The sequence below is a fragment of the Coregonus clupeaformis genome, chromosome 16 (assembly GCF_020615455.1).
Source record: "Coregonus clupeaformis isolate EN_2021a chromosome 16, ASM2061545v1, whole genome shotgun sequence".
Classification (NCBI taxonomy): Eukaryota; Metazoa; Chordata; class Actinopteri; order Salmoniformes; family Salmonidae; genus Coregonus; species Coregonus clupeaformis.
This window is the reverse complement of record NC_059207.1, coordinates 43,959,829-43,972,669: the sequence shown is the minus strand read 5'-3', so window position 1 is coordinate 43,972,669 and position 12,841 is coordinate 43,959,829. Positions and strand designations below refer to the sequence as shown.

At 45.5% G+C, this 12,841-nt stretch overlaps 1 protein-coding gene across 1 annotated transcript in view; it reads left to right on the top strand.

Annotated features, from left to right (window-relative positions):
- Positions 1-12,841, top strand: part of LOC121584968 (septin-2) — a 60,486-nt gene that overhangs the window by 3,243 nt on the left and 44,402 nt on the right. Inside the window, exons 2-5 of the mRNA XM_041901250.2 lie at positions 5,787-5,838; positions 6,190-6,289; positions 8,137-8,223; positions 8,819-8,942. Of these exons, the coding sequence (XP_041757184.1) occupies positions 5,812-5,838; positions 6,190-6,289; positions 8,137-8,223; positions 8,819-8,942 (338 nt within the window). The 5' untranslated portion in view covers positions 5,787-5,811. The remainder of the gene's footprint in view (positions 1-5,786; positions 5,839-6,189; positions 6,290-8,136; positions 8,224-8,818; positions 8,943-12,841) is intronic.

Sequence of the window (12,841 nt, the reverse complement as noted above, 5' to 3'; positions counted from 1 at the left end):
CATTCCACAGTAAGAACATGTAAGACCATCCGTCTGTGAGCTGATGCTGAAGCGCAGCTGGGTCATGCAGCAAGACAATGATCCAAAACACACAATCAAGTCTACATGAAAATTGCTAAAAAGCAACAAATTTGAAGTTTTGGAATGGCCTAGTCAAAGTCCAGACCTAATCCCAATTGAGATGTTGTTGCAGTTCATGCTTGAAAACTTGAAAACCCACACGTCACTGAGTTAAAGCAGTTCTGCATGGAAGAGTGGGCCAAAATTCCTCCACAGCGATGTGAGAGACTGATCAACAACTACAGGAAGCATTTGGTTGGAGTCATTGCAGCTAAAGGTGGCACAACCAGTTATTGAGTGTAAGGGGGCAATTACTTTTTCACACAGGGGAATTGGGTGTTGCAATGTGATTTTCTGGATTTTAGATTCCGTCTCTCACAGTTGAAGTGTACCTATGATAAAAATTAGAGACCTCTACATGCTTTGTAAGTAGGAAAACCTGCAAAATCGGCAGTGTATCAAATACTTGTTCTCCCCACTGTATGTAATTGTTGTGTTATTTGTTCACTTATGTTCCCTTTATCTAATATTAGGTTTTGGTTGAAGATCTGATAACATTCAGTATCACAAATATGCAAAAGTAGAGAAAATTAGAAAGGGGGCAAATACTTTTTCATAGCACTGTAAGTTACTAAGTCTTGACCACACTGTGTTGTTACTTTGGTGAGTAAAAACTCATGCATCCTACCCTTTCTTTAAAATATACAGTACCAGTCAAAAGTTTGGACACACCTACTCATTCAAGGGTTTTTCTTTATTTTTACTATTTTCTACATTGTAGAATAATAGTGAAGACATCAACTCTATGAAATAACACATGGAATCATGTAGTAACCAGAAAAGTGTTAAACAAATCAAAATATATTTTATATTTGAAATTCTTCAAATAGCCACCCTTTGCCTTGATGACAGCTTTGCACACACTTGGCATTCTCTCAACCAGCTTCACCTGGAATGCTTTTCCAACAGTCTTGAAGGAGTTCCCACATGCTTAGCACTTGTTGGCTGCTTTTCCTTCACTCTGCCGTCCGACTCATCTTAAACCATCTCAATTGGGTTGAGGTCAGGGGATTGTGGAGGCCAGGTCATCTGATGCAGCACTCCATCACTTGCCTTCTTGGTAAAATAGCCTTTACACAGCCTGGAGGTGTGCTGGGTCATTGTCCTGTTGAAAAACAAATGATAGTCCGACTAAGCCCAAACCAGATGGGATGGCGTATCGCTGCAGAATGCTGCGGTAGACATGCTGGTTAAGTGTGCCTTGAATTCTAAATAAATCATAGACGGTGTCACCAGAAAAACACCCCCACACACCATAACACCTCCATGCTTTACGGTGGGAACTACACATGCAGAGATCATTCGTTCACCAACACCGCGTCTCACAAAGACACGGCGGTTGGAACAAAAAATCTCCAATTTGGACTCCAGACCAAAGGACACATTTCCACCGGTCTAATGTCCATTGCTCGTGTTTCTTGGCCCAAGCAGGTCTCTTCTTCTTATTGGTGTTCTTTAGTAGTGGTTTATTTGCAGCAATTCGACCATGAAGGCCTGATTCACACAGTCCCCTCTGAACAGTTGATGTTGAGATGTGTCTGTGACTTGAACTCTGAAGCATTTATTTGGGCTGCAATTTCTGAGGCTGGTAACTCTAATGAACTTATCCTCTGCAGCAGAGCTAACTCTGGGTCTTTCATTCCTGTGGTGGTCCTCATGAGAGCCAGTTTCATCATAGCGCTTGATGGTTTTGCGACTGAAATTTTCCGTTTTGACTGACCTTCATGTCTTAAAGTAATGGTGGACTGTCATTTCTCTTTTCTTATTTGAGCTGTTCTTGCCATAATATGGTCTTGGTCTTTTAACAAATAGGGCTATCTTCTGTATACACCTTGTCACAACATAACTGATTGGCTCAAACGCATTAAGATGGAAAGAAATTCCACAAATTAACTTTTAAGAAGGCACACCTGTTAATTGACAATCATTCCAGGTGACTACCTCATGAAGCTGGTTGAGAGAATGCCAAGAGTGTGCAAAGCTGTCATCAAGGCAAAGGGTGGCTATTTGAAGAATCTCAAATATATTTAACACTTTTCTGGTTACTACATGATTCCATGTGTTATTTCATAGTGTTGATGTCTTCACTATTATTCTACAGTGTATAAAATAGTACAAATAAAGAAAAACCCTTGAATGAGTAGGTGTGTCCAAACTTTTGACTGGTAGTGTATGTCAAACAAAAACCAATGATTGCAAAAATAAACAAACCATACAACTACTTTGAACAATTTCCACAGGAAATTTGACAAAAACACATTTACTTGAAGAACAGTGCAGATGCAAAGTTTGGTAAGAGAATGGCGGCACAAACAGCACACATCGTCATTCTGTTACCAAACTTTGCATCTGCACTGTTTTTCAAATGTGTTTTTGTCAAAATTTCTGTGGAAATTGTTATAAGTAGTCCTTTTGCATAGAGTTGTATGGTTTGTTTAAATTTGCAATCATTGGTTTTTGTTTGACATACATGTGTATACATTGTAGGTGTGCATAGCTTTATGATGTCACAGCATGAAAAGATAGTAAAACGTGACATTGTATTGATAATGCTCTGCCATTTAACCATGTGATCATCCCATGCTAGTCATACAGTAGCTAGGCCTTTGTGAATAGTGAAGCGTAACGTTATGATAACGTTTTCTTGCCTTGCCGTTAGGGCTGGGAATTGCCAGGGACCTCACGATATTATATTATCACGATACCTAGATGCCAATACGATATGTATTGCGATTTGATACTGTGATTTTATTGCGATTCGATGTTCCAAACATATTGCTCACCATGTCTGCTGCAGAGGGACAAGAGATAGCCATGAGTTTTGATCAGTCATAGAAATAAGTGCTAAAAACAAATTGGCTCCCTATTTAAAAAGAAGATGGAGAACAAGCTATGAAGGAAAAATACTGGAGTTTTGGTGCAGGTACAGCCAACTAGCGCAAAAAATAATATAGTGATATTGTCAAAATGGTATGATACCATATATCGTCAAAAATAATATTCCAATAAGTAACTGTATCGATTTCTTCCCCCATCACTACCTGCCATCCAACATTTATGTTGCTTGGCTATTTCTCGTTCTGTCCCCATCATCATAAAAGGGCCATCCTGTGCTTTTTCTAAATGGTGTATTAGGAGTAGCTTTGCTGGTTTTTGTCTGCTTGAAAGGCCTTCTCATTCTGCCCATTTGTTGTGGTTTTTCTACTTATGGCTCAGACTGTAGAGAGCTCCTGAAACAGAGTATCAGCTTTATTATTGTTGCCCACCATCACCTCCCAACCCCCAAAGGACCACTTTATTACAGTTGAGCCTCAAACTCCCCTCTGTGTATGTGTATAGGTATTGGTATGTGTATACGTGTGTCTGCCAACTTTCTCTTTTATCATGGTATTTCAGTTTATCCGTTCACTACTGTCATAGAATAGCTCAGATCAGGGTGGACTTTAGCTGCCGTTTCTTGAAGAGGTTCTTAACCAAGAGACCCAGTTAAGCTTAATAGAATTCAAAATAATAATAACAAATATATATTTGCTTATAGGTCTAAATAATTCTGTATGGTGTAAATGCTTTGTTTTAAGTTTCTGTGTGGCAGAGGTGAAGTGAATAGCTTCACTCCCACCACAGCCTTTCATGGCTTTAATCCAGCTAATAAATCAAGTGTAGACCTCACATGCCAGGACTTTGGCTTAACTAAGGTGGCATTTTTCCTTCTTTTCCAAACCGTTTAATCTCCCTCAGATCGGGCCTTCTGATTGTGTGTGGGTGTATGTGTGTGTTCGTAACAGCTTACAGAAGCCGGTCAGGTAGCCTAGCGGTTAAGAGCGTTAGGCCATTAACCGAAAGGTCTGCCCTTGAGCAAGGCAGTTAACCCCCAGCAACAACTGCTCCCCGGGCGCCGATGACGTGGACATCGATTAAGGCAGCCCCCCGCACCTCTCTGATTCAGAGGGGTTGGGTTAAATGCGGAAGACACATTTAGGTTGAAAGCATTGTTGTGCAACTGACTACATATCCCCCCCTTTCCCTTTGCCTTATTAAGTGGGTATTATTGCTGCCTGCCTCCTGCCTGTATCCCCCGTAGTATTGCCTTTGTGTTATTACCAAAGTGATAATGGAACAGCTTAATTAATCTACTGCTGGTTCCCACAGAGACCGCCCAGGAATAACACATTTCTCGGTTTGTGTGTGTGTGTAGGGGAAACTTATTTAGTTGCGGATAAAATAGCTTGTTTAAATACAGACATAAAACATATCACAAAAATTGCTTTCGAATATTCAATAATTGTGTTGTAACATGTACAGTATGAAGGCCCCAGAATGTAGAGCTAGGTAACAGATTAATAATAATAATACTGCTGTGAATTAAATGTAGGATATCACTCGGATGCATAATTCCCACTCAGACTATCTCACCCCGCGCTAGCCTGCTTTGTCCTGCTTGCTAAGGTCCATATCGCAAGCTAACCACCTCTGTGCTTCAGCTCCTGATAGTGTGTGTGATTGCAGGCCAGCAGGACCGTGGTCGGGACCGCGGGCCGGCGCTTGTTTCCTCTCCTACTCCAGCGGAGTGGTGATCCAAAAGGCCTCGGGAATGTGGAAAGATGAAAGGCCTCAGGAACCTGGGTGCTAAACAGCCATTGTTCTCTTGAGAGCTCGATGAAACAGAGAGGGATATCTGGCCATGCCGCCTGCTGCGGAGATAGGTCCTGGCACCATGTAGAATAAATCAATCTTCATCACTCTTTAATGGTTGCCAGACAATATTAAAGTGGCAGATACGGGACACTCCTCAAAATTATTTTGTTAAGTTTCTTTTGTTTGTTTTTCTAATAAGGTTACATAACAGGGTTCAGTCGTCTCTGGCTGCGCTCACCATCTCTCCCCGATTCGCCTTATCACACACGACCTGTCAGTCAGTGCCCAGTGCATTAGTGATCAAATGGAGGGGTATTTTTACGCAGCGCAGGGCACCAGTTGGTGGCCATTATGTGAACATTTTTCATTCAGGCTCATTGCTCTGTCATTGAGTAGTACCATAGGGTAGGACAGCAGGAGTCTAACTAAACAAACCAGGCCCTTACTGTATCATGGACGTCTGGGAACCAACTTGATGCCCGCCCTGTTTCTGCTCCATCCACTGACTGTGATACAGAGTTAATGGGGATTGCAGTGAGTGAGTGACTGGATGTGAGTGCAGGCTTAGAGTGCCCTAGTGTGGATGCTGTCAGTGTCATTAGTCAGAAAGCTGTTGAGTGACTACTGCAAGTTAATGGTAGTACTGTAGTAAGAGTTTTGACTGTAGGCCTGGTGCTAAGTGTAGGCCTGGTGCTACGTGATTATATAGTTGTCCATCTATGAGATGGTGAGACAGCCTGGATGCCAGTCTACTGCTTACAACATTTTTACATTTTAGTCATTTAGCAGACGCTCTTATCCAGAGCGACTTACAGTTAGTGAGTGCATACATTTTCATATTGGCCCCCTGTGGGAAACGAACCCACAACCCTGGCGTTGCAAGTGCCATGCTCTACCAACTGAGCTACAGGGGACTTAATGCTACATTGTTGCCATTCCAACAAGACAACAAGTTGAGTAAAGCAGAAACAGACTAGCACCCAGGTTTATGTTACAGTGTGACTTATCTAATGTCTTGTTTCTGGTTGCAGGTTTAGGTGACCAGCAACAGTGACCATGTCTCAGTCTGGAGAGAAAGGGAAGGCGAGTGTGCCCTTACCACTTCAGTACACACACACACACACACACACACACACACACACACACACACACACACACACACATACACACAGAGCACACACCCTAGCCCAGACACTCAGAGAGGACATCCTGTATAAACGCTGCCGTTTCATCGGCAGCCTTATTGCTTTTGGGATTTTCTTCTCAATTTAATCTCAATTACCACAAGCCATTTGGCACACACATCTCCTAAACACTGGAGATGAAGAATGTCAGGGCGGAGAGAGGGAGGGAAAGAAACTATTCAAGACCCCTCTTCCAATGCTAATCCTATTGAGTACATTACCTCTATAACTATGTGTTTGTGTTTGTCAGTTCCCTGAGGCGGCGGGATATGTGGGTTTTGCCAACCTGCCCAACCAGGTACACAGGAAGTCTGTGAAGAAGGGATTTGAGTTCACCCTCATGGTCGTTGGTGAGTATGACTTATTATACAACTATTTTGATTCAATTCAAGAGAAGCTTACCTACACCTACACAGTAGTTATTTTGTGCCAGAATGCTGTCTAGTTGAGGGCTGAGTCCCAAATGGCACCCTATTCCCTACAGTGGGGAGAACAAGTATTTGATACACTGCCGATTTTACAGGTTTTCCTACTTACAAAGCATGTAGAGGTCTGTAATTTTTATCATAGGTACACTTCAACTGTGAGAGACGGAATCTAAAACAAAAATCCAGAAAATCACATTGTATGATTTTTAAGTAATTAATTTGCATTTTATTGCATGACATAAGTATTTGATACATCAGAAAAACAGAACTTAATATTTGGTACAGAAAACTTTGTTTGCAATTACAGAGATCATACATTTCCTGTAGGTCTTGACCAGGTTTGCACACACTGCAGCAGGTATTTTGGCCCACTCCTCCATACAGACCTTCTCCAGATCCTTCAGGTTTCGGGGCTGTCGCTGGGCAATACGGACTTTCAAGATTTTCTATTGGGTTCAGGTCTGGAGACTGGCTAGGCCACTCCAGGACCTTGAGATGCTTCTTACAGAGCCACTCCTTAGTTGCCCTGGCTGTGTGTTTCGGGTCGTTGTCATGCTGGAAGACCCAGCCACGACCCATCTTCAATGCTCTTACTGAGGGAAGGAGGTTGTTGGCCAAGATCTCGCGATACATGGCCCCATCCATCCTCCCCTCAATACGGTGCAGTCGTCCTGTCCCCTTTGCAGAAAAGCATCCCCAAAGAATGATGTTTCCACCTCCATGCTTCACGGTTGGGATGGTGTTCTTGGGGTTGTACTCATCCTTCTTCTTCCTCCAAACACGGCGAGTGGAGTTTAGACCAAAAAGCTATATTTTTGTCTCATCAGACCACATGACCTTCTCCCATTCCTCCTCTGGATCATCCAGATGGTCATTGGCAAACTTCAGACGGGCCTGGACATGCGCTGGCTTGAGCAGGGGGACCTTGCGTGCGCTGCAGGATTTTAATCCATGACGGCGTAGTGTGTTACTAATGGTTTTCTTTGAGACTGTGGTCCCAGCTCTCTTCAGGTCATTGACCAGGTCCTGCCGTGTAGTTCTGGACTGATCCCTCACCTTCCTCATGATCATTGATGCCCCACAAGGTGAGATCTTGCATGGAGCCCCAGACCGAGGGTGATTGACCGTCATCTTGAACTTCTTCCATTTTCTAATAATTGCGCCAACAGTTGTTGCCTTCTCACCAAGCTGCTTGCCTATTGTCCTGTAGCCCATCCCAGCCTTGTGCAGGTCTACAATTTTATCCCTGATGTCCTTACACAGCTCTCTGGTCTTGGCCATTGTGGAGAGGTTGGAGTCTGTTTGATTGAGTGTGTGGACAGATGTCTTTTATACAGGTAACGAGTTCAAACAGGTGCAGTTAATACAGGTAATGAGTGGAGAATAGTAGGGCCTCTTAAAGAAAAACGAACATATCTGTGAGAGACGGAATTCTTATTGGTTGGTAGGTGATCAAATACTTATGTCATGCAATAAAATGCAAATTAATTACTTAAAAATCATACAATGTGATTTTCTGGATTTTTGTTTTAGGTTCCGTCTCTCACAGTTGAAGTGTACCTATGATAAAAATTACAGACCTCTACATGCTTTGTAAGTAGGAAAACCTGCAAAATCGGCAGTGTATCAAATATTTGTTCTCCCCACTGTATATAGAGCTCTACTTTTGACCAAAGCCCTGGGCCCTGGCCAAAAGTAGTGCACTACAGTAACCTTGTAGATATGCATAGATCCTAGAGTACTAGGCCTTGTCTGTATTCCTCCTGCAGGAGAGTCTGGTTTGGGCAAGTCTACGCTGATCAACAGCCTGTTTCTGACAGACCTCTACCCAGAGAGATACATCCCTGGGGCCGCAGGTAAACACAAACGCACTCTCACACACACACAGACACACACCCACACACAGGAAATAAGCAAGGAAGAATGAGTTCTGCTCTCAGACCAGACAGTGCGCACACACACACACACACACACACACACACACTGTAATAATAGAGAAATGTCTGTTCCGCTGTCTCCAGCATAGTATTGCCTGGGGTGGAATGTTAAGAATGTTTATTTTGTATTAGTCTTTAAAAGGCCCATCCCCTCCTTATGACTTAGATTATTGGCCAGTCTGAAAAACAACCTCCAGCTCCTACCACTTTTGTGTTTGTAGTTCTGAAGGGATGGGATAGGTGTAAGCAATATGGGGATAACTTATAGTACCAACTTCTGCCATACTGCTTACACCTGTCCAGTGCCTGAAGATCTGCATAAGGATATTGTGTCCAGAGGCTTGGCTTAGGCAGACTTTGTTATTTAAGCTCTAGAGTCACAAGGAACAGAAACTTTGATGTGAAAAGTAATGAAACTACATATTAATAAACCGTGTCCCCGGGATCCCTCTAAGCTTAACCTGGTGTGTTACACACAATAAAAAAGTATTTCCTTTTGTCTCCTCCTCTGTAGAGAAGATTGAGCGGACGGTGCAGATAGAAGCCAGTACGGTGGAGATTGAAGAGAGAGGAGTGAAGCTCCGTCTTACTGTGGTCGACACCCCCGGATACGGAGATGCCATCAACAGCCAGGACTGGTGTGTGTGTGTGTGTGTGTGTGTATTTACAATGGTTGGTGATGGCAGGAGCAGTTATTCTTCCTGTGCCCTTGCCCCAATCAGCTGCTGTGTGGGCTCTCTCCCTCTCTCCATCCCCCTCCTCCCTCTCAGCTCTGTTTCCTTTTGATTTTCCTGACATATCTGTGTTGGGGCCTGCTGGTTTGACCTGCAACTCAGGGTTGGTGACAACAGGCAGTGGTCTAAGGGCTAGGCTGAGTGCAATAGAGCAGGTTAGAAGCTCAGTGGTGTTGGTGACAACGAAGGGGCAACAGTACATTTACAGTTGACATTTTAGCCATTTAGCAGACACTCTTATCCAGAGCAACTTACAGGAGCAATTAGGGTTACGTTTCTTGCTTAAGGGCACATCAACAGATTTTTTTACCTAGTCAGCTCGGGGATTCGAACCAGCGACCTTTCGGTTACACTGTTAACAGCTAGGCTACCTGCCGCCCCAGTAGCAGGTGTTAAGGATATGCTTACATCCAGAGTTGGGATCATTCCATTTCAATTCCATTCCTCTCAGAATTAGACAAGGCATTTTTTCACAGTAGTGGCCGGAGTTATCTGGAGTTGTTATGGAATGGACCCCAACACTACCTGGGTCCAATAGGGTTAGGTGAATTTATGTCAGAGGTAAACTGCATCCCAAATGGCACCCTATTTCCTATATACAGTTGAAGTCGGAAGTTTACATTTACATTTACATCATTTAGCAGACACTCTTATCCAGAGCGACTTACAAATTGGTGCATTCAACTTATGATAGCCAGTGGGACAACCACCTTTTTTTTATATGGGGGGTGGGGGAAGAAGGATTACTTTATACTATTCCAGGTATTCCTTAAAGAGGTAGGGTTTCAAGTGTCTCCGGAAGGTGGTCAGTGACTCCGCTGTCCTGGCGTCGTAGGGGAGCTTGTTCCACCATTGGGGTGCCAGAGCAGCGAATAGCTTTTACTTGGCTGAACGGGAACTGTGCTTCCGTAGAGGTAGGGGGGCTAGCAGGCCAGAGGTGGATGAACGTAGTGCCCTCGTTTGGGTGTAGGGTCTGATCAGAACCTGAAGGTAAGGAGGTGCCGTCCCACTCACAGCTCCGTAGGCAAGCACCATGGTCTTGTAGTAGATGTGAGCCTCAACTGGAAGCCAGTGGAGTGTGCGGAGGAGCGGGGTGACATGAGAGAACTTGGGAAGGTTGAACATCAGACGAGCTGCAGCGTTCTGGATAAGTTATAGGGGTTTAATGGCATGCCTACTCTCCGCCCTGACAATGGCAGGGAGCCCAGCCAACAGCGAGTTGCAGTAATCCAGACGGGAGATGACAAGTGCCTGGATTAGGACCTGTGCCGCTTTCTGTGTAAGGTAGGGTCGTACTCTGCGAATGTTGTAGAGCATGAACCTGCAGGATCGGGTCACCGGTTTGATGTTAGCGGAGAACGACAGGGTGTTGTCCAGGGTCACGCCAAGGTTCTTTGCACTCTGGGAGGAGGACACAATGGAGTTGTCAACCGTGATGGCGAGATCATGAAGCGGGCAGTCCTTCCCGGGAGGAAGAGCAGCTCCGTCTTGCCGAGGTTCAGCTTGAGGTGGTGATCCGACATCCACACTGATATGTCTGCCAGACATGCAGAGATGCGATTCGCCACCTGGTTATCAGAAGGGGGAAAGGAGAAAATTAATTGTGTGTCGTCTGCATAGCAATGATAGGAGAGACCATGTGAGGATATGACAGAGCCAAGTGACTTGGTGTATAGAGAGAATAGGAGAGGGCCTAGAACTGAGCCCTGGGGGACACCAGTGGTGAGAGCACGTGATGCGGAGACAGATTCTCGCCACGCCACCTGGTAGGAGCGACCTGTCAGGTAGGACGCAATCCAAGAGTGAGCAGCGCCGGAGATGCCCAACTCGGAGAGGGTGGAGAGGAGGATCTGATGGTTCACAGTATCAAAGGCAACGGATAGGTCTAGAAGGATAAGAGCAGAGGAGAGAGAGTTAGCTTTAGCAGTGTGGAGAGCCTCCGTGACACAGAGAAGAGCAGTCTCAGTTGAATGACCAGTCTTGAAACCTGACTGGTTTGGATCAAGAAGGTCATTCTGAGAGAGATAGCAGGAGAGTTGGCTAGAGACGGCACGCTCAAGAGTTTTGGAGAGAAAAGAAAGGGATACTGGTCTGTAGTTGTTGACATCGGCGGGATCGAGTGTAGGTTTTTTGAGGAGGGGTGCAACTCTCGCTCTCTTGAAGACGGAAGGGACATGGCCAGCGGTCAAGGATGAGTTGATGAGCGAGGTAAGGGAGAAGGTCTCCAGAAATGGTCTGGAGAAGAGAGGAGGGGATAGGGTCAAGCGGGCAGGTTGTTGGGCGGCCGGCCGTCGCAAGATTTCATCTGGAGAGAGAGGGGAGAAAGAAGTCAAAGCATAGGGTAGGGCAGTGTGAGCAGGACCAACGGTGTCATTTGACTTAATAAATGAGGATCGGATGTCGTCAACCTTCTTTTCAAAATGGTTGACGAAGTCATCCACAGAGAGGGAGGAGGGAGGGGAGGAGGAGGAGGATTCCGCAGGGAGGAGAAGGTGGCAAAGTGCTTCCTAGGGTTAGAGGCAGAGGCTTGAAATTTAGAGTGGTAGAATGTGGCTTTAGCAGCGGAAACAGAGGAAGATAATGTAGAGAGGAGGGAGTGAATAGATGACAGGTCCGCAGGGAGTCTAGTTTTCCTCCATTTCCGCTCGGCTGCCCGGAGCCCTCTTCTGTGAGCTCGCAATGAGTCGTCAAGCCACGGAGCAGGAGGGGAGGACCGAGCCGGCCGGGAGGATAGGGGACATAGAGAGTCAAAAGATGCAGAAAGGGAGGAGAGGAGGGTTGAGGAGGCAGAATCAGGAGATCGGAGGGAGAAGGATTTAGCAGAGGGAAGAGATGATAGGATGGAAGAGGAGAGAGTAGCGGGAGAGAGAGAGCGAAGGTTGCGACGGCACATTACCATCTGAGTAGGGGCAGAGTGAGTAGTGTTGGAGGAGAGCGAGAGAGAAAAGGATACAAAGTAGTGGTCGGAGACTTGGAGGGGAGTTGCAGTGAGATTAGTAGAAGAACAGCATCTAGTAAAGATGAGGTCAAGCGTATTGCCTGCCTTGTGAGTAGGGGGGACGGTGAGAGGGTGAGGTCAAAAGAGGAAAGGAGTGGAAAGAAGGAGGCAGAGAGAAATGAGTCAAAGGCAGATGTAGGGAGGTTAAAGTCACCCAGAACTGTGAGGGGTGAGCCGGGAACTTATCAAGGCGTCAAGCTCATTGATGAACTCTCCAAGGGAACCTGGAGGGCGATAAATGACAAGGATGTTAAGCTTGAATGGGCTAGTGACTGTGACAGCATGGAATTCCAATGAGGAGATAGACAGATGGGTCAGGGGAAAAAGAGAGAATGTCCACTTGGGAGAGATGAGGATTCCTGTGCCACCGCCGCGCTGACCAGATGCTCTCGGGGTATGCGAGAACACATGGTCAGACGAGGAAAGAGCAGTAGGAGTAGCAGTGTTTTCTGTGGTAATCCATGTTTCCGTCAGCGCCAAAAAGTCGAGGGACTGGAGGGTAACATAGGCTGAGATGAACTCTGCCTTGTTGGCCGCAGAACGGCAGTTCCAGAGGCTGCCGGAGACCTGGAACTCCACGTGGGTCGTGCAAGCAGGGACCACCAGATTAGAGTGGCAGCAGCCACGCGGTGTGAAGCGTTTGTATGGCCTGTGCAGAGTGGAGAGAACAGGGATAGACAGACACATAGTTGACAGGCTACAGAAAAAGTCTACAATAATGCAAAGGAGATCGGAATCAAATGAACTAAACATCTGGGAAAGCGAGAGAGCGGGGCCTCCCTCACTTAAGTTTCACTGAAACACT